Source organism: Ischnura elegans, chromosome 7 (assembly GCF_921293095.1).
Source record: "Ischnura elegans chromosome 7, ioIscEleg1.1, whole genome shotgun sequence".
In the NCBI taxonomy this organism is placed as follows: domain Eukaryota; kingdom Metazoa; phylum Arthropoda; class Insecta; order Odonata; family Coenagrionidae; genus Ischnura; species Ischnura elegans.
This window is the reverse complement of record NC_060252.1, coordinates 46,727,807-46,748,907: the sequence shown is the minus strand read 5'-3', so window position 1 is coordinate 46,748,907 and position 21,101 is coordinate 46,727,807. Positions and strand designations below refer to the sequence as shown.

Genomic DNA, 21,101 nt, shown 5'->3' with positions numbered 1-21,101 from the left:
TCAAGGCTAAGCAGCCATACTTTCATAGAATAGACATATTCTAGGCATCTAGTAGATATTTAAAAAACAAGCTACCGTAACTTTAAATCGCTTTTATCAGCATTCGCTAGAAGAGCTGCCTTTGCTTTTTTAGTGCATGTGTATACAATGACTTTATATAAATAATGCATTGCATTGAAAAAACAATGATAGTGGAAGGTGGAAATCTCCAGGAAACCCTTACAAACCATCCTGAAAATATCAGAAAATCGTGATTTAATTATCCTTCAGCTCTGCAAATTGTCTTTCAACCTCTCTATTCAAGAGCAGAATAAAAAAATTAAGACTGCTACAACAAATCTGCAGCATTTATTTTTCTCGATACAATTTCCAATAGTACAAGAAAATATTTTTAAGAAAATGAAAACTTGAAAAAAATATATAAATTAGGTGTATAAGAACATTTAATGAACACTTCGTTAAATCTTGTGATGGATATCCCTACAGCCATTCTCCTTTGGCCTGGAATTCAAGTAAAGGAATATAATTAATACAATACAGAAAATGCATGTACGACCATGTCGTACCAATATTTACCATACAATTATAACCATCTGAAGATAAAAGAAAAGTCTTGAAAAATTCAGAAGAGTACAGAATTTTTGACTGGAGGAAGGCAACATTTTGGTAAGTGAAATGTTGAAATACCTAGTAGACACCAAATGGGCAATTTAAGTGGCTCCTTCAAATGGGGCTAAGCAATGGTACTTCTAAATGTTGCAACTTATTACAGTATTACAATCCTAAGATTGGTAAACTGCAGCCGTACAATTCCCCTAATCCATGTCACTTCTAAATGTTGTATCACCACGATACTCACATGAGCGTAGAGGCTCTGGTGAATGGAAAGCAAGTACTTTATAATTCCCCATAAATGTATCAAACCAACAATATTAGTAATAGTAGTATTTAAATTTAGGGTGCTTCAACGGCTTGGCCATTTCGCACCATTACTGTGTCATTTAATTCCAAAACTTATGTAGAAAGAGAGCCACTGCATACGATGTCTCCGATCAAAGATATAGCATAATTAAATTCTATTAAAAATATTTATTTCTTTGAGGAACTGAAATGTATAATTTAAGTTGGTAGGATGGTCTCCTAAGAGGGCTTCTAGGTCTCCCCCTAGATTAATCAGAGGATAGGGCACAGCCCTTAGACCCATGCATATCTCTTTACTGAAGAGAAAGAAAATTATTGTATGTGCCCGTTAAATATTAGACATATCCTGATAGATTGTGTTAAGTACCACGACGAGCGAAGACCAACAATATTTTTGACCTGAAATACCATCACCAAATAATACAAAAGGGTACAGACACATACCATATAATCACAGGCAAGACATAGAACATTTCCAATTTATACCTGTGTTTATTAAGTGAGGTGATTTTGTTGATTTTTGATTAGTGAGATGCAAGATTTGGCTCGACCCCTCCGTTTAATCTCACCTGAGATTGTTCAAAATGCGTATTTTCAGTGTAAATACATTAATCAATGCTTCATTGCATTGGATTTATAAAAATAAAATTTGTTTCATTATTTTTATTTAAGATTAGTTAAAAATTGTATTTAAGATTGTAGTCTAGAATCACATTTTACACCATTTCTTGCACACAAAAAATTATGCGATGTTTGACAGGACACCCCCTCTCCCTCACGTGAGATTGGTTGAGAAATGGCTTTACCCCCTACACGTCTCACGTAATTACTGGATGCCATCTAAGTTTGGGAGGAGGCTGATTGTTAGGTAACATAGAGAGGATTAAGGGTGCATAGGTGGGGGTTAGAAGCAGGAAGTGAAGATAAGGTGGGGGTGGAGGTTAGGCTGCAAGGGAGGTCCAAAAGAGGGGAATAAAAGGGAAACAAAATTTTGTTGAGAATCTTTTCATGGCTACCTTCCGAATTCCTCCCGTGAATGTAGCCCTTCCTTTTCCCGGTCGCTAGGGTGAAATCACAATTAAATCTGAAGTCTACCCAGCCAAGGTCGTCACATGACAGAAGGAAGGGGGCAGAGAACCCTGGTGATTGCAGACATCACACAGCCAATCCCTGTACTCCATTTACAACCCCGCAGCCTAGCCTTCCTAAACAATATTGGCAATAGAACATGAATCTCTGTCAATACATACATACTTAGAATTACCCTTTCTACCATAAGGTCATACAATACCCTGTCTTTGCCAGACCTTTCTTTATATCTGGCAGTAAATGTTTTCTATTCTAACCCGGCAACCTTGCAACTGATCCCTCAACCACCCCTTCCGCCTATCATGAATGGTCAGCTCAACTGAAGGTCGAAGCAACTTGAGCCGACGATAAATTTAATTGCAAGCAGCATTGCAATTTTTAACTACAGTAATGCAGATTTCCCAGCATTTTCACCAATTGAGTCATTTCCAGCTTCAAAAGGCCGTTTTACACAGCACACGGAATTGCGCAATCTGACGTACGTGCGAAGGCACAATCAAAATTGCATCGTGTAAAGCAGTGAATTGCTAGAACACATGCGAGAATGTGTGGATGCGAGACGACAAAATAGCCTGTTCTAATTTCGTTCATGCATTCGCGCAATTCTATGCCATTTTAGAAATGAATGCAGCTCTAACCTGCGCAATTCAGTTCCCCGTGTAAAACGGCCAAAAGAAAAATTAATGGTATGCTTTAAATATTAATTCATTTCCTGCCTGCAAGATTAGTTTATTTAGCTGAGAGACTATTAGATTCAAACAAAGTTTTTCATCATACAGTTGGTAAGGCCACATTTGGTAGAAGTTCCAAAGCACATCTAATAGTGTGGCATCACTCCAATGAAGCCTTTCATTTCCAATATGTCTTGCTCATCTCGTAAGTCACACTGAGAGCCATCATGCATAAGGAGCCTTTAATAAAATCCACTTTGTAAGGATAGTACAAAATAAATAAATTTAGCACCAGAATAAATTAACTGAAGATAATAACTGCATCACTAGCAGCAATTAAAATGAAGGTGTTTCCAAAAATGTAATAGTGAAAAATGACACCTCTCTCTTGCAACCCTCAGTGTAATGTTTCACCCAATTTTACTAATATTTTATCACGTCCCTGGTAATATCTCACATTAGAACATTCTTCTTTTATAATCCCTCCCTGAATTTTCACCTTTTTGCAGTCAATCTTCTACTGAGAATGCCTTTATGGTTATCCACAGTAATTAAAATATACTTTCATTATGGAATAAGAGATTTAATACATTCACTCTTAGATATACACAATGGGGTTTGTTTAAAATTATTCTTAAAATGAAGTTTAAAGAAGACTCTCATGCATTAATCTATGAGAAAATATCAATAATATTTATTTAGAGTAGCTGAAAGTGGTCTCGTAACTAAAAAATTCCTCAGCACTAAAACCACAGACAGGACATTTCTCTCCAATGTAAAAAGCCTAAAAGATCTCTCTTCCACAGTATACTTTGAGGATGATGGGGTTTGGTGACTTTCAATTAACTCCAAAGTACAGTAGACTCTCGTTAATACGAACAACGTTGTTACGAAGTTCTCGTTATTACGAAGCAAATCGTTGGTCCCGTCGAAAAGGCCTATCCAAGCTAAAGTAAAAGAAACGTTATAACGAAATTTTCGTTTTTACGAAATTACGAACCTAACTCCCGGTCCCGGCGGTTACAATATGAACTTTATTACGAAGTTCCACGCACAAGTCACGGCATTTAGGTGGATATTCACTACACTTAAGTTTTAATAATCGCGCCACGTTTAAGTTCTTCTCGTGTACTGTGCCAAAGAGCGTCAATTACGGTTCTTTATTCAGTTTATACGCTACATTATATAACAAGCTTCATTCCTGTGAAGTCATAGTGACCCACCCACATAGTGCACATTCGATTTACGAATTTTCAGAGATACGATCACCCAAAATTTTCGAATTTGGCCGATACTACGCGGTGTGGCGCTGGGAAACTCTCACTGTGTTCACAATCTGAATAAGGTATCATTTAAGGTGAATTTAGGAACTGTTCAGCGTTTCGCCCGTTCTCCGTCACCGTGGGGAGCTATTTTTACGGCTCCGAATGCATCGCATGCCCCGCTAGATCAGTTCGCCACAATCGTGAGTTAGCGCATACGTGTAATGCAGTGTTGCATTCCGCAGGATAACAGCACTCCTCGATAACTTGCGTACAATCCGGCTGGCGAGGGTTGTCTGATTACGGCACAATAAGAGGGGCGGATAATCCTGCGCCAGCACGGTTTAAAGCCAATCGCTGTCCCCCAAGCGCACCTCACACCCTCGCCTAGTCATTCAACGTTGTCAAATGCATAAACGAGCACCGAAATAAGCCTGATCTACCAAAATAAGCCCATTATTCGAATCACAAGAACAAGTGATTATTCCTCTAGGTACTTCACGCTCGTCGTCCCTTCCGGTTCTTTTCTTCACGGAACAATTTGTAAGCGTTTCCCTTTCTTACCTGGCAGCCTTGCCCCCTACTCAGACCTAGACCAATTTGTCTGTTATTGGACAAATTTGGTGGCCGGACTGTAATTTTATCAACCTAGGAACAAGGTCTTGGGACGCATCTAGTATGAATATCGGAGTTCATGTATTCGGGAAGATATCAACCCTCGATTGCGTCATGGCGTAGTCTTCTGTTGAAAAACTGAAACGATTTTCCTGTTAATATATAATCCCGCGTAATTTAATCGCGTTTATAATACACTATTTTTTTCGACGATTCCTAAAAGAAACGTTCTTACGAACTTCGTTATTACGAACCTCCGGTTTTTCGGTCCTGTGAACTTCGTAATAACGAGAGTCTACTGTAGTCCATAACTAGATAACATTCTGTTGATTGACCAAGTTTTTTAATATTTTAGCCCTATTAGTACCACGGGCTGATATATGAGCTTTTGCTCCAAGGGCAAATAAAGCCATGAGCCAATCCGCTTGAGTATAGACTGGATTTAAAATCATAGTTTCAGTTCAGCCACCCTGAGACACTTGCGTTGACTTATTTATATCTTTGAACTTTGAGGAACATCTACTCCACTTTAACGAATAAAACTATGTACATATACTAAATCTCACGAACAACACTCTTCAAGACAACCGATTCTTGAAACTATTTCTATTTCAGGCTATTAGGACAAGGCCTATGCCTGAACGTTAGCATAATGTGAACCACGAATTAACAAGTAACCAAGGAAAAAATTTATCTCCCATTACACTGTTACCACATGAAATATAATAAAGGTGGAAACAAAATTAAAACAGCAATTTCATCAATCAAAGAATTTTATTGATAAAAAATTATCCAAATAAAATAAAAACATTCAAAATAAATGAATGCAATTTATTGCACACCACTACGCATGCATAAGCAAAAAAAATTCCATGCACAAACCCAATAACAACACAGTGAGTAGGTACACATTTATTTTCACCCACAAACACATATGGCCAACCAACTAACTATCCTGCTACCATCAAACATGATCATCAAAACTACTCAAAATTAACAAGTATAACATGTACTCATGCATAATGCACAGGTCAACTATAGGCTGTTTTTAGCATGCCTCCGAAATTTCAAATATAATGAGTACACAGGATACCCGCAGAACTTATCAAATTCACAAGTAAAAACATGATTTCACTGATTTAATATTTGAGTGCTTTAAGCATTTTTCAATTAGTACCAACCAGGTAATTACGTATAAATGTTTAACATGGACTTGTTTACCATATTTTCAAATTGCATCAAATAAATACAACACTAAAAAACCATGTACATATAACACTCTCATTATACTTGAGAATTTAGGTTACACATACAGTGGAAGTCAGCTTTAATGAGTGCTCATAATATCAGGAAAATCGCTCACTATATCGAGAACTCTACATATCTGAAGGTGGAAGGATAAAGCCCCTTTAATTCATGTATGTCTTCACCTTTTCTTCCCTCTTTTCTTTTGTATTGATGCTATTTCATATAGGAATAAGATTGCACTTACCTTAACTATTGTACCTGTAACTATTTGTGTAAAATTTTACAAATGAAATGTCTCAAAATACCTATTGATGCTTTATCCCAAATACATCCATGGCTTTGTGTTGTGTGACTTGTAGCAACATGATCACAGATCTAAAATTATCTAGGATTGGTAAGATGCATTAAATTACTCTGCAACAGCAGAAAACATATTCTACACACAACACCAAACAGTTTCAAGGCAAACAGTTGCACCAGAGGCAGTCATAGCAGGAAGTAATTTAGCGAGCACAAGACACGTCATCCACAGCACTCAGAAACAATTAACATAAGCTCTTACAAATGGAAGTATGGGGGCGTCCACTAATTATATGAGGTGATTCTGGCGATTTTTGGACCACCCTTCTCCCCTCAGTGAGATATTGTGACATTTGGTTTGACCCCTACCCCATCCCCAACTCACGTGTGATTGTTCAAAATGCGTTCATATTTCCATTGTAAATACATTAATAAATTCTTCATTGCATTGGATTCATTTAAAAAAGCAATTTTTTAAATTAATTTTTATTTAAGATTAGTTGAAATTAGTATTTGGGATCACTAATATCACAATTTTACACTGTTTCTTGCAGAAAAAAAATTATGTGATTCTTCCAGAATCTCCCTTCTCCCCCATATGAGATTGGGTGAGAATCATCTTACCTCCTCCCCTAGAGACTCCCCTACCACGCATTAATAACTCACATAATTAATCGATGCCCCCTAACATGCAATCTTGGTATTGTGCTTCACGCAGGCCCATATGTGCTGTTCTCCAATACAAATGCTTAAGGACGTAGATATGTATTTCATAGTTGACTAACAATACTGATAAAAATAAATTATTTTGAGGTGAAATATCTGCCCAGATCCATCGTGGCACTGATCCACCCAGCGCAGTGCCGAGGAGTCCCACTTGTGATTCCATCAAGCTCTCAACGTTTCCCCCACTAGATGACAAGGAGCCAAGCATGCTGACTGGGTATTCTCACCTCATGAAGCTACGCTAGCATTAATGTAGCGGGTCTCTCATAAAGAACTGATAGTTATTCAGTTGAGTAGTGCCTAGTTATATATTTGGTGTGGTTAATTGGATTGTATTCCTCATGCTTACACACTCAGTGGTTGCCGAAATAAGCGTCATTCGTAGTTTTTGGAATTAATACTTTTGCCATGACCAGTAAAAGAGCCTTCATCTAATTTCAAGTTTACAAGATACCTCTTTAACTCACGATATCGAATGCAGGGACTTTTTGGCCTCACTATATCCATATTTTTTCTATGCTAACCATAGGCCTTTTGAGGGTACACTGCCAATCACTCCTTATCACACGATTCCCACTAAATGCCACACTCATTAAAACAAGCTTCCTCTGTATACCATAGATATGAGTTAAAGACATCTATGAAATATATCGTAAGTTAAATTGAATAAACTCATTTAATGCTAAGACACATAGTTACACACACAATTTTTTTCAAGTTCCAAAAACTACCCCATCTTACTAATAAAATTGCCAGCAGAAGAAAATATGTCACAGTAACTCAACTTTTTCCAAACCAATTCACTTTAAGTGGGCAAATAAGTTAATATGTATGTAATTGGATGCAAATAGCTGTAAGACAGATTCCAATCTAAGATTAACTAGGGAATATGAACATTTAATATAAGCAGTAACAAATCATTTTTTTTCATCAATTGAAAATCTGAAAACTGTTGAGTTGAAAATTATGATAGATTTAGAGGAAAAGCAGGCACTATTAAGAGTGAACTTCAGAGGAACTGAATTTAGATGAACTATTTTACCAAAATTCTGACAAACCATAACTTTTTACCTATATCAATTGTAATTAGCCTACCTATCATATTTGCTGAAAAAGGTTTCAATCAACAATTAATATGCCCAATTCCCTGAACTTAACACTGGCACATATCTTAAATATTACATTACAAATTTAAATTCCAAAGCATGGCAAAACTTATTGACCAGGAAATGACTAGAAAATGAACCAGTAGAATACAAAAATGGAATTATCAACAGAAGACCATCACTCCTTATCTAACTTGCCTCCTCTGCGTGGACATCCTGTATGAAGCAAAAAATCAATGATAAAAGTTAAAAATAACTATGTTGTCTCAAATATTAATAAATTGAATGGATGAGGCAGATACTTTGTGGAGATCCATTATGAGATATGAAGTGAAACACTTTGCACTTTCCACATAAAAATTTATTAAACCACAGTCAACTCAAGGCATTATCCAACACTGTAAATGCTTTATTTCTGGCTTGAGAACAATGATTTCTTGCTCCACAATTCTTCAACACAAGAGCAATGAGCAAATTCTCAGCCATTGTGCACCAATAACTCTCAATTCAAGATTACCTATCTTTAGCAGCATATCATTAATGTCAGAGTTGTTACATTAAGTACGTTTATTTTTTAAATTTCAAGGGAAAGCCATAAATCAAGTCCATAAGTGGTGAATTTTGATGGAGAGTCACACTAATGAGGAGCATTTTGGCATGAGCAAAAAGTTAAAAACTAAAGAATTTCTGGCTATTTTCCATTAAAAACAAATTTGTTATTAGCCATCACATTTGTTCAATTGATTTATAGTTGAAAAAAAAGCAAAGATAGTAAAGCATTTTTCAAAATCACTCTGGTAGAAATAAATAACAAGAAAAAGCTGCAGATGCAATTTAACTAGTTACAATTCTACACATTCTGTTTCACATAAATGAAGCAAAATGACACACATGTGCAAAATATAAACAAATAGCATTCATCCATCGTGCAAAATATAGAAAAGGACAGAAAATCACAACAAATAAAGAAAACATGTAACTACATATGTACCCCATATTAGCTGGAATTCCCAAAGAAATAGCTAAAAGTTACTTTAAATACAAAATATTAGGTTCATCAAAAGCAAATCACAGTAAAATATAGTGGCAGTCATAGCATTGGCAGAAAGAAGTAAAACTTAAAGCAGGTCTTCGTTTATAATGGATCAAAAAGTTCTTGACATTCACAAAAAAAAACTGTTGAAACTAGAAAATTTTACAAAGCATACAGATATACACTACTGCATTGGAGGAAGTTTCGTGCTAGGCTTAGATTATTTGAGCAATTAAAAAAAGATGCGTTTCAGAATGAAACACAGAACATCATCTTAGAGGATTTATGGTTTTTTTTTTGGAATATCCCGCGTCAGGTTATTAAAATGGCCGACGTTTCTTCTCCCATGCCGGAGACCTCATCAGGGCAAATGACCGTGTTGTCTTTATATCCCACTCCCTACCACCACCCACCACCTATAAATTGATGCGAAATAAAGACAACACGGTCATTTGCCCTGATGAGGTCTCCGGCATAGGAGAAGAAACGTCGGCCATTTTAATAACCTGACGCAGGATATTCCCAAAAAAAAACCATAAATCTACAAACATGGACCGCGAAACCTTTAGTAATTTGACATCATCTTAGAACCTTGCTGCATTTCCAGATTCGACAGAAACAATAAAATAAGAGATAATATGCCAAACTAAGACCTAGGAATTGATTTTCATTGAACAACAAAGGTAATATGTAAATTATAGGTTAAAATTGGTAGTAGTAGTAGTAGTAGTAGTAGCAGCACTGAGTTTTTGGTTGCGTCGACGGCTAGGTCATTCTTCACCACAGCTCACTCATTTGATTCAAATCGTTTATTCAAAGGGTCGTACATGCATAATTTATTAACATAAAATAAGTAGGAACTTTTATATTTTGCTTAACAGACCAATTTCCTTGAGAAATAATACTACATTATTCAAATTAGTAGCGTGGTCTCCTAGAAGGGATTCAAGGTCCCCCCCCCATGTTAAACCATAGCCACTCGTCACGGTATTTGTCACACACTGTAAGGATATGTCGGATACTTAAGGGGCACCTACACTCATCACACCAAATTGATAGCTGGTGTCTTAATACCCATACCACATCTTTTCAGGTAGTTTGTAGGGTATTATGCAGATGTAGAAATAGAACTACAGTAGTTGGGACCAGAATTTTTTTAAATCATTTTCCAGAATTTGAAAAAAATAAAATTATTTAGCCGCAATAATGAACTGCATACAAAATGCAATACAAAAAGCCTATAATATTACCTTCGATCTTTCTTCCTTAGTAGATGCAGAAGCTTCACTATCTTCCAACTCCTCATTAATCTGACTAGGAAAAGGCATACCAGGCAACCGATCATATGCTTTCGACAATTTTGCTTTGCTGAAGTCAAACCCAGGATTCTGAAAAAAATACATGAGACTTAAAACTGGACTTATCTACAAATAAACCTTTACACTAATTTCATCACTGAAGCTCTTAGAATAGGCCCTATGATTCCATGAAAGAAAAATATTATCCTCACCAAGGATTCAACCCTGGATACCCCAAATTTTCCCCAGGTGCTCCACCACTTTACCCATCAAGGCAATATCCTTCCTTTGTAGACGATAGTTGGCTTTGCAGGACAAGGTGTTCATGGTGCCAGACACAATATCATGGGATCACATGCTTGCATGCACATCAACAGAGGCTCAGTGATTTCCTTAAATAATGTCTGAAGTGAACACCCTTAAACTCAAATCTTTGTCTCCCTTAAAGGCCTGCCTGTAGCCTCCCCACCCTTCCCCCAAACCAAAGTATGACACCCCAATTTTAAGGAAATTTCATGTCTTGATGACCATCTGTTTTACATTATAATTATTATCTCACTCTTGTGATACACAAGACTGTCACTTTTTGATGGGAAAAAAAATGTTTTTTCATGTGGGCATTTTAAAGAGTCGATTATAGATATTTCATGAGAAACGATTCTTTTATAATTTTTCCTTCGTTTCATTTATTATTACCTGTAAATGTAATTTACTTATTACATTTTTATTACTCCTGAGCACAAAAAACTGATATATCACCTCTTCTGAGGAGAAGTTATCAGAGGGAAATATTGAAATTTCAAGTGACATTATTGTATTCAGAGATTGTGCCAGTTAAATCATAAGTAAATTCTCATTGGTTGCAGCCTCAAACACTTAAATCTTGGGATGTCATCATATTCAAGAACTAATAAAGAACTTCAATGAATGATGTTATTTCATATAAAAGGTATTGCAAGTATCTCCATACTCTTCTGTTACTGTTTTTTAGCCACCAGTGGTTGAAGTTGTTTGGCATTTTAGAGCAAATTATTCAACAGGATACATAAGATGAAACCTTTTATCGACAAATAAAAGGGAATCCTTTGGTTTATTCAGGATGAAGCTATATTTTTAAATATACATACACTTTCCCCTATGAGGATTTATTTAATTAATTCAGTAACAAATTTTTATGTATTGATGAATTCTTCTCGGGTTCTCAGCCAGGTTAATTCTTCCGTATAAGCCGATGTTTCGAGAGACGACTGGTCTCCCATCTTCAAGGCCGAGTTATTCTTTGGAAGTCCAATTTCACACTGAACCGAACTTGCTTAAAATTGAATAAATTTAATTAAATTAATTAATTTCCTTAATTTTGGAATTGGACTTCCAAAGAGTAACACGGCCTTGAAGATGGGAGACAAGTCATCTCTCCAAACGTCGGCTTATGCGACATAATTAACCTGGCTGAGAACCCGAGAAGAATTCATCAATAGTAGGTATTCACCAGGAGATATTAATATCATTAATTTTTATGTAGATGGTGCTATCCCTTGCTTGTAATTGAGTTCCCCACTACCTAAATTGTTGCATGTTGGAATAAACAAGGGTGTGTTAAGTTACTCTTACGTGGCATGAAGTATTGGATTTTAATAATTTTGATATCCTTTACATTCTTTATCCCTGGATATTCACAGCATAATTAATGAAAGAAACAACACATAAAGAAGTTTCTTGGGTCTCTATAGAAAGGAGAATTGGAATACCATTTGCATACTTTTTTCAACCATAGACAATATCTCCAGACTGTTAGGCCCATATTCTCAGTCAACCCTACATAAGTGGTGGGGGGCAATCCTGTCGTCAAGTTCTCAGAAATTACGTAGATGAGGGCACAGCGCCAGTTTTCCACTCTGGTTGCGTAACGAATCCTAACAGTGAAACTAAGAAAAGACATCCAATAATTTTCGGGCATATTGTTAGGGCAACGGCTCAAGGTAAATGAACAATCGGTGTTGTCCGCCAGGTCATGTAGGAAAATTAATTGTCGGTAAATTAATTATCGCTACAAACGCTCTCATGTCTGGCCAAAAGTAGAATCATATTGTCTTTAAATTACTTCAAAAGCTGTTTGTACAAGATAGTGATAAGTACAGGACAAATATGATCATAAACATGAGAACTGACGTTGCATCATCAAAGTTCGTCATTCGCTTTTACCTTTCGTAGTTAAGTTTATTATGTGGCAAATAGCAGCATGAAAATTTGTTTTCTATGGTTGAACGTAAACGATATTGGTTTTTCAAAAGCATACTAAGTACCAAAATGTGAAAAATATAAATATATATCCACAGAAACAAGGTGATGTATACCACTATATTGTACTTATTATACTACAGCCAATTTTTTTATTTATTTCCCCTGATGGGTATAATGTGGTAGTATTATTACCTTTCTGCTGTGTTACTGTACATTTTAAAATGGTTCGTTTGAGCTCGTCTCCCTTAATATCCATTGTAACATAGATTCTTTAATCAAAGTGATCAGTGGACGAAATTTGGCCGCCATGTTTTTGTAGGGTGTAGGGGTGATTCGGTACCCTACATCAAGTAGGGCCCGTTTAGTTCCAAAAACGGCCATATGTAGGGCTTGATGTGGCATATGTAGGGCGAGATTGCTTTATAATGACTTATCCAGGGTCGGTTGGCCCTACAGGGTCAACTAAGAATACGGGCCTTAAACTGTGGCTAAACTTGTATTTTACACTTTCTTGCCGGTGCCTACAGGAGAAGAACCTTTATCAAGCACCAAGTTACATAAGAAAACATATTTTAAACCTATCTGTAAAGAGCTCTTTCTTGGGGAATAGTTGTCCTGGTATTCTTATCTGTCTGATTTGAGACCCAACTCAACAAGAGCTACAATGGGTTGCCCGGGTCACTGGACTAGACCATCTAACCTTATCTTAGCATAAGTCCACGGTCAACCTATTACGTTATCAGTGTTTTTAAACCAAATATTGCTTATGATTTTCAATAATTTACTCTTCTATGAGAATAACAATTTTTTTTATGTCTGGTGGAGTTTAAAACAAATTTCTAACAATGATAATAACAAAGTTACTGAACACAAGCTACTAAGGCTCTAAATCCAAAATTCTATTTATAGTAACGCTTAAATTTCTTGTAAAAATTGCTTACACACAGAGCAAAACGAACATTTCATTTCAAATTATAAAAAATTGGAGGATGCAACAAAATATTTCCTTGTAAAAACCATTGAAATTATAACCACTTCACAACATTTTCCTGCAGCAAGAAGGATCATAAATGAGTGGGAGTCGGGCTTAATTGCCGAGGGGTAGCCCTAAGATCTCTCTCAGCTGGATTTCAGGCAGGGCCTGAATGCATCCAACCACTGCTACCTCAGCAGTCACTTCCCTTCCTTCCACCGGCTATAGCCAACGTCCAGTCGTTTACATTGAAAAATCCACGCCAGCTACATCTGACGATAGGTCTTCTGCATATGAAAATGCTCATCAGCTCCACCAGACGTTCAGCATAAAAGAGTTAAGACATCATTACAAAGTTTAAATATAGGCTGTTGTGTAACTTAATAATAACTTTCACATAGAATTCTACATAACCAACATCACATTGAGTTGTTTTCCCTTAATTCTCGCATTGCATTAGTCTGAGTATTTATTGAGTCTGAGTAGACTACAAAGGCACTAGATTATTGCCTTCTTCCATTCTTATGATTTTCCAGCAATGAGATGCGGTGGATTCTTGAGATTAAATAAAATTTTAAGCCAATAGAATGAATTTGGAGAGCTTAATTTCAAGGGGACTGAATCCTACTCACTTCAATGATGCTGCTATCCTCTCAACTGAATAACATTTATTTACGAGGCTATCCTGATCATAACTCGCTAAATGATGCACAACCCCACATGGCACAATATATATTCTGGATACCTAGAACATGTCTACAATGCCTAGGAATTCTTAATTATCTACTAGATGTCTAGAAAATATCTTCAATGCCTTGGATATTTTAAATATCTACTATATGTCTAGAATACATCTTTTCTGAGGAGACTCTTGCTGTATTTGTCCACTGAAATTAGCCAAAAAACACCCGAACCTTGAAAAAAAGTGTAACTGCTATGCTTTTTGGTGGGAGGATAGTAAAGTCATTGCACACACGTGCACTTTAAAAGCAAAGGCAACTCTTCTAGCAAATAAAAAAACCGGAATTTTAGAGTGAAAGTAATTTAACAAAAAGAATATTTAAATAAATGATGCATACTTTGAAAAACAAAAGTATTTGCGATAAAAGAGCAGACATTGACAATTTAAGCCAAATTTATTATTTATTTAGTCCACATTGATACGCAACTGTGAACTGTCACACCTTAGTTACCATCAATAAATAAATCGAATTCAGAGTAATAAAAGGTAGGTCAAAATTCTAGTCTCTTTTTAATTAATTTAAAATAAATTTTTTGTACTACCGTAACAAACATTGCTAAAACCATTAATACATCACAGGGGTGAATCGGAGCTGGAGCCCCTTATTCACCAATTGGCGGATTGGCAGCGGTTTCTAGAACTATTTTCCCTACGCCTTATGGTTACTAAATTTTTATCAACAAATCGGATTATCGAAGTTACCATTTCATAAAACGTTCGAACATGACTTTGATGGAAGTGGATTACAATAAGAATTTGGATGAATGTTTTTTAAGAGAGGTTAAATATTCTAGCGGATATTTCGCCTTATTGCCTGTTTACGGACAAAAGTGTGTGTTAAATTGGTGTATGAATGAAGTTTTGATTGCGTCAAGTTATGAATTTCCTAAGTGTGAAAGGCAAATAAAATTAACCAAGAGAACAAAGATGACTGATGGGTATGAATAGGTATGTAAAAATCAAACTCAAAATAATCTGCATGAATGTTCACGATCTGTAAGAAAGGGTTCTTGGTTTTTCAATATGTAGTCATCTAAGTATACGTCAAATTTTAAAATTGACTAGTCAATGGTTAGGGCAGTGTATGCAAAAGTACAATATGGCAGTTTTGAAAGTGACGGATAAAACAGTGATGGATTGGTATAGTTTTTGTAGAGAAGTGTATGAGACTGTATTGATTGAAGAAAGTACTCAAATTGGAGGATTGGGAATGACTGTTGAAATTGATGAAAGTAAATTTGGAAAAATGAAGTATGGAAGAGGAAGGTATGTGAAGGATGAATGAGTGTTTGGTGGAATTGAAAGGGGGACGAAAAAATGTTTTTTCCAAGTGGTTCCTAATAGGTCAGCTGAGGAATTACTTGGTTTTATTAAGAAATGGGTATTGCCTGGAACTGAGATCATTTCTGATTGCTGGTAGGCCTATAATTGTTTAGAAAAAGAAGCTTTTAAACATTTAAAGGTCCAACACAATGTGCATTTCCAGGATTCGGATACAGGTGCCCACACAAATACGATTGAAGCTACATGGTCGGCTATCAAGAGGACTTTGAAAAATACTCCTCACAAAGCCAACTACTTCGATTCATACCTTTACGAATATGTGAGGCGAAAATACCACAGTCACTCGGTGGGCCCTGACACTTTTGAAGCCTTCAAGAACGACATTATAAAAGTTTATACCCCTTGTGTCAGTAATCGTGAAGTGGATGACGACAATCGTCCAAAATCAAATTAAGTATTTTTTTCTGTAAAATTTCCTATTAATTACTAATTTTTGCTGTAATAACAAATAAAATTTGATAAAATTTTTGATTTGTTGATAAAAAATTAGTAACCATAACGCGCAGGGAAAATAGTTCTAGAAACCGCCGCCAATCCGCCAATTGGCGAATAAGGGGCTCCAAATCCAGTCGCGCCCATCACAGTTATGTACTCATCGGAGGAGGAAGTCCCTACTAGGGCCATTCCATGAAAATAGGTAACTTTTGGAAATAAAAATATTTTTTTATATTTAACTTATTATGTCATGATTGTCTTCTCATAAGGTTATATTATGAGTATTTACTAAGAATTTTAGTCAAATATGTTTAAATATGTTGGTAACCTAGGTTCAAAGTCGTCTCTTCATCAGCTGTTCAAAAATTGCCACTTTCATAGGTTGAGTTGCCATATCAATGCTTGACTAAATGCTACTTTTATTTGTCTTGGTAATTATAATATCAAAATATAGTACAGTATAAGAGTTTCTATCACAAATTTATCCTAATTTTGCGATAATATAATGGTAAAAGACAATGTTTAAAAATAGATTGTTTCTTTGTCCCGTACGTAACATAAAATAGATAAATTTATTTTTTCACCAAGTTTCTTGACAAACAGCTACTCAAAATACAATTTTCTAAACAGGTTTTGTGTCAAACTAAATGATTATGATGTTGTGAAAAAATAATTAAATTTAAACATACCCTAATGTTCAATTTCTTTCTGTCCCGTACGTAACGTTACGTACGGGACACTACATAACATAATATGCAATATACATAAAAATGAATTCACTATGTCATATCATTACTAAATTTTGATAATATTTAATTCTAAAACATAAAATGAAGCGTTATTTACATTTAGGCCAGAAAAGTCTAGGCCTATGGTAATTTAAATTTAAAATTGTGCTCTGGGCACTCAGGGTTGGGGAGTTTGGCATCGGTTAATAGAAGGGCCAGGTATTACGTTTATGTCATGAAATGACAAAGTGGCAGAGGAGTAGGTGCTGTGGTTGAAAGTATGCATTGTAGTAAACAGAAGAACAAGTAAAATTTTAGGTGCATAGAGGGCGGGTAGAGAAGGTTAGAAAAAGTAAGGTGAATGAAATGGTAAAACATGACTTTTTAATTCCTGCGTTTCATTTGATTTTGTCACCTCATTAATCTCCAGTTCTTCATGACAAAAAGTGGGGACTTAATTTCTTTTGTCTCAGTGTGTGGTAGATCTCAGATGTGAAATCACTAAGATAGTTGTTCTCGATTAGATGTTTGATGATACTAGAATTTACAGTCGCCTTTAGCCAACACGTAATACATGTTTCAGTGCGTGAGTGATTATAGCATATGTTATTTTTGTGACTGATTACTACGAGGGAATCAAGGTCAGAAAATAATCAATGTGGACTACATGAAGTATTTTTATTTAAGTAAGTTTACATAAGCACCACTGAGTAATGCCTGAAACTTTGAAAATAAGAAATTTGATGCTTTTTCAGAATTTAAATGGAGGTGGAAAAACCTTAGGCAACTGCTGCTGCTAGAGTAAAGAGAATGCGTAGTAAACTAAATGCATTTGATCATGATGGGTTCTTAAAAAAAAAGTAAGAGGATAAATTAATTAAGAAAAAAGCGAAGAGAAAATATTACCGACAAAGAAAAAGTATGAAAGGGAAAAAATGACAGTGAATAGCAGGCAAACTTAGGCTAAAAAATTAAGCTCATATCAGTTCTCCTGAATGCAGAACTGACTGAATGTTAAGAGTAGTGAGGATGAAAATGATGCTCTATTCAATCTGCCAAGGATTTTGCATCAGAATCTTCAGTAGTTTGTTCAAAGACAAGTTTTATTGTATTGTTGTTCAATATTTGTTTGTTTAAGGCATATTATGCTGGAGAAGATTAATAAATGATACCATCATCAAAGTAAAGCCTTGAGACAATGTTCAAGCAGCACCAGATATCCTTAGCTTTCACGTGATATGCAATACGAATGAAATTTTTTCAGGACAGAAACATTTTAAAGATATCAACTTGAATTTAGACCTGTTTGTTGAAGTGAAGACAGAATTCAGAGGTCAGTGGATTCTAGTGCTATAAAATGGCAATTTATTTTGAGGCAAAATCACAGAAATTGTCTCAGAGAAGCAACTGTAAGTTACAGTCATGGCACCCAGGGGCGCAGCGAGGGGGGGAGGTGTTTGGGGGATAAACACCCCCCAAATCTAAATTAGTTAATTGGATTAATATTACTTATAGAAAAGTGTAAGGATTAATAAAATATCCCTCAGAAAGCTGTAAAACTTCCCATTTTGAACCATTTATCTTAAAAAATTTCTGGGGGAGAGTCCCCGTACCTCCTGCTTGCCCTGGCAGGTATTCCATACCCCCCCAGATCCCCACTATTAGTCACCCCTAAAACCTCCTCTAGCCTTAATTCCTAGCTGTACCCCTGATGGTACCCACCAGTCCCCAGAACATTATAAATGGCCAATGCTGCCCGATTGTATTGTATACAATAGAGAGACGGAGGTGATTAAAGCTATTTCTCCTCCTATAGTGCTGAACAAAAAAAGACGATGGAAAATTTAACTTTAAAGATCTTAAAATATGAACTCAGGTATCTTTCTCCTTTTTTTTAATAATACCATAGTAACAAGATTAAAGAAGCTGTATAATTTTTTTATACCTTAATTGTATTATAATTAAGCTAAGCAAATACAAGTTAATTGATCAAGAAAATAATGCTTATAAACATATGATCTTCTTATGTTGTAATTGGCTTAACAACCTTTTCTGATAAATGTGTTTTTGACCATGTTATCTCTGCCTGTTTTCAATAACTTTTAACCTGAAGTGTACAATGTCCCGTACGTAACACCCTTGTCCCGTACGTAACAAAAGGTAAAAAAATTGTAACTTAGTTTAAAAATTTTTGTTAATAATGTTAAACATATGTACTTGAAGCATCCTTTTTAAGCTATATGAAAAAAAATAGCACAGCATTATGAAAATTCTAATTGAGCTGAAATATCATTTTTCATAACATGAGCCAAACAAGTGGTTGACCCAGCTTGTCCCGTACGTAACAGGCACTTATTTTTTCTTGCAACAGTTACAACAAAGGGCTAAAGCCAAAACTGTAGCTTGAAAAATAGCTTAGGTCTACACCTAACAATTTATAGCTGTTTCAATGAAATACAGAAAATATTAAGAGCAGAAATAATATTTTAAAGCTGTAAAAATTAGTACATATGTCCCGTACGTAACGGTGGAATGGCCCACTAGAAAGAAGCGAAAGTTCAAATATTCGGAAAGAATTTCCAGAAGGCACTACCATCACCTCCTGCTCCACTAGCAGCTTGTTAGTTGAAAAAAACTCTTGTTATACCGAAACATATTATATTCGAGTCCTTTATACTGAATTGTTGCAGTGGGTCCCATTTGAATATATGAATATCTAGAAAATATCTTCTCAAGATATATTGTCTATCAGAAAAGTGGGCATTCAGATATCTAGAAAATGACTAGAAGACGCCCAGAAGATATTACAAGATATTTCCTAGATGAAGCTGAAGACGTTCTTGATATTTGATTGACATCTAGTAGATATTTTGTGCTACGTGGGATCTACCACCTAAGTAATCACGATAGCCCTTTCGCTTCACCTTGTACAACTACATAACAATTTTCCTCATTTGGCGCCCAATTCTATTCCAGGTTTCCCACCCTTGCTACAGCGGAAATGTCGCTGATATAAAAACCCAATTTTTTATTTCATTATTCCGTACCTTTACTTATAATCCTTGTAATATCGGTTGAGCAATGACTTACTGGCATCAACATCTCAAAGCAAGTCTCGCAGATGCCAGGAAAGTAGGTAATCCTTACATTGCATCTCCGTTAACTTTTGGTAAAGGGGCAGTTTCAACTCTGCAATTTTAAAATGAGGCGAGAATAATCAAATACTTCTTTCATTAACCCTAATAGTAACACGAACACCAGATACTGCAAGCTCTCGTATTACCAATAATGCACTCACTTCTATCTGAAACCATTCTAGGTCCATTTTCTTCCGCATCTCATGGAACGTATAAGGGTCTGCAGCATAATTATCCATTAAAAGGGCTTCCCAAACTTCGTCTTTCCTTTTCTGAGGAATTTTAGATAGTACTATCCATAACTTGTTTCCATCTTCTATTGTCCAAATCATTTCATCCGACCGGACAACTCCAAACAGTTTCCCCTGTAATTACATAAATCCAAGGATTATGTAAGCATATGAAATTCATTTTCAAATGATGCTATATTTCCAAAGAAAATCAATGGTTCGCAAGAATTAATTATTGCCAATGGTTCATAAATCTAGGTTCTACGCGACATCTATACACGCTAATTCGGTTATTTTTTTAATTCATGAATAATTTTCATAAGAGGCTGGATCCTCTTCCCTCGAAAATGACTTCCGAGTAGTTGTCGAGTAGCATTTGCTTTGTAGAGCTTCATGACTTACTTTGAAAATAAGCTGATTCAAAACAGTGCATTCGATTTCATTGGAGACAAGTTTCACTTTAATATCCTTGCTCCGGGTTCCAAGAGGTATGGTCACTTCAATGTTTACTTCTTGAACTGTCTGCCACCATCTACCCCATGGTGTTGCGCACGGAACAATTCCACTCTTTTCATCGAAGTGGCTAAGGTCATCTAAAGGCATGATGTTTTCTGATGGAGGTAAATCAGAGAGGGTAAAACCCTTGTTCAAACTATATCCGTGAAGCCAACAAAACAACGATTCACATTCAGTTTTGAATGTAATTAAATTATGGGAGTCATTTGTCACACTATCACCGCGCTCACCACACTCGAAAATATTGATACAAAATCAAAATGAAGTCGCAAAACAATTCCACTAACTTATTTAATAGCAAGAACAACTAACTTTTCCAATCAAATAATTCAGCAAACATGCATTAGATATGATAATAAACACTTACGGCTGCGACCGGAATTCTGACGAAAATTGAACGAAACCAGAACAGCCCTGCCACCTACGAAGCTTGTCGACTTCCGGTTAATGGAGGCATTGTTGTCATATTTTGCATCGGTGCTCTGG

General features: G+C 35.8%; 1 protein-coding gene across 2 annotated transcripts; it reads right to left on the bottom strand.

The window, feature by feature from the left end:
- Positions 1-324: 324 nt before the first annotated feature.
- LOC124161972 (nudC domain-containing protein 2-like) lies at positions 325-21,067 on the bottom strand. 2 transcript variants are annotated; one of them, XM_046538257.1, is made up of 5 exons: positions 20,983-21,067; positions 20,502-20,710; positions 20,031-20,234; positions 10,222-10,359; positions 325-501 (listed from the first exon to the last, which is right to left on the bottom strand). In XM_046538257.1, the coding sequence occupies exons 2-5, from the start codon at positions 20,700-20,702 to the stop codon at positions 481-483; spliced, it is 564 nt and encodes a 187-aa protein (XP_046394213.1). In that variant the 5' UTR covers positions 20,703-20,710; positions 20,983-21,067; the 3' UTR covers positions 325-480. The 2 variants fall into 2 exon arrangements, with proteins under 2 accessions (XP_046394213.1, XP_046394212.1); XM_046538256.1 differs by lacking the exon at positions 325-501 and adding an exon at positions 5,375-8,154.
- Positions 21,068-21,101: the final 34 nt, after the last annotated feature.

Excerpts from the sequence above, each read along its gene's own strand:
- LOC124161972 (XM_046538256.1), bottom strand. The coding sequence starts at position 20,702 with ATGCCTTTAGATGACCTTAGCCACTTCGATGAAAAGAGTGGAATTGTT. Across the intron at positions 20,235-20,501 it reads TGAATCAGCTTATTTTCAAA|GGGAAACTGTTTGGAGTTGT; the intron begins GTAAGTCATGAA and ends ATGTAATTACAG. Across the intron at positions 10,360-20,030 it reads TAGAATGGTTTCAGATAGAA|AATCCTGGGTTTGACTTCAG; the intron begins GTGAGTGCATTA and ends TATTTTTTTCAG.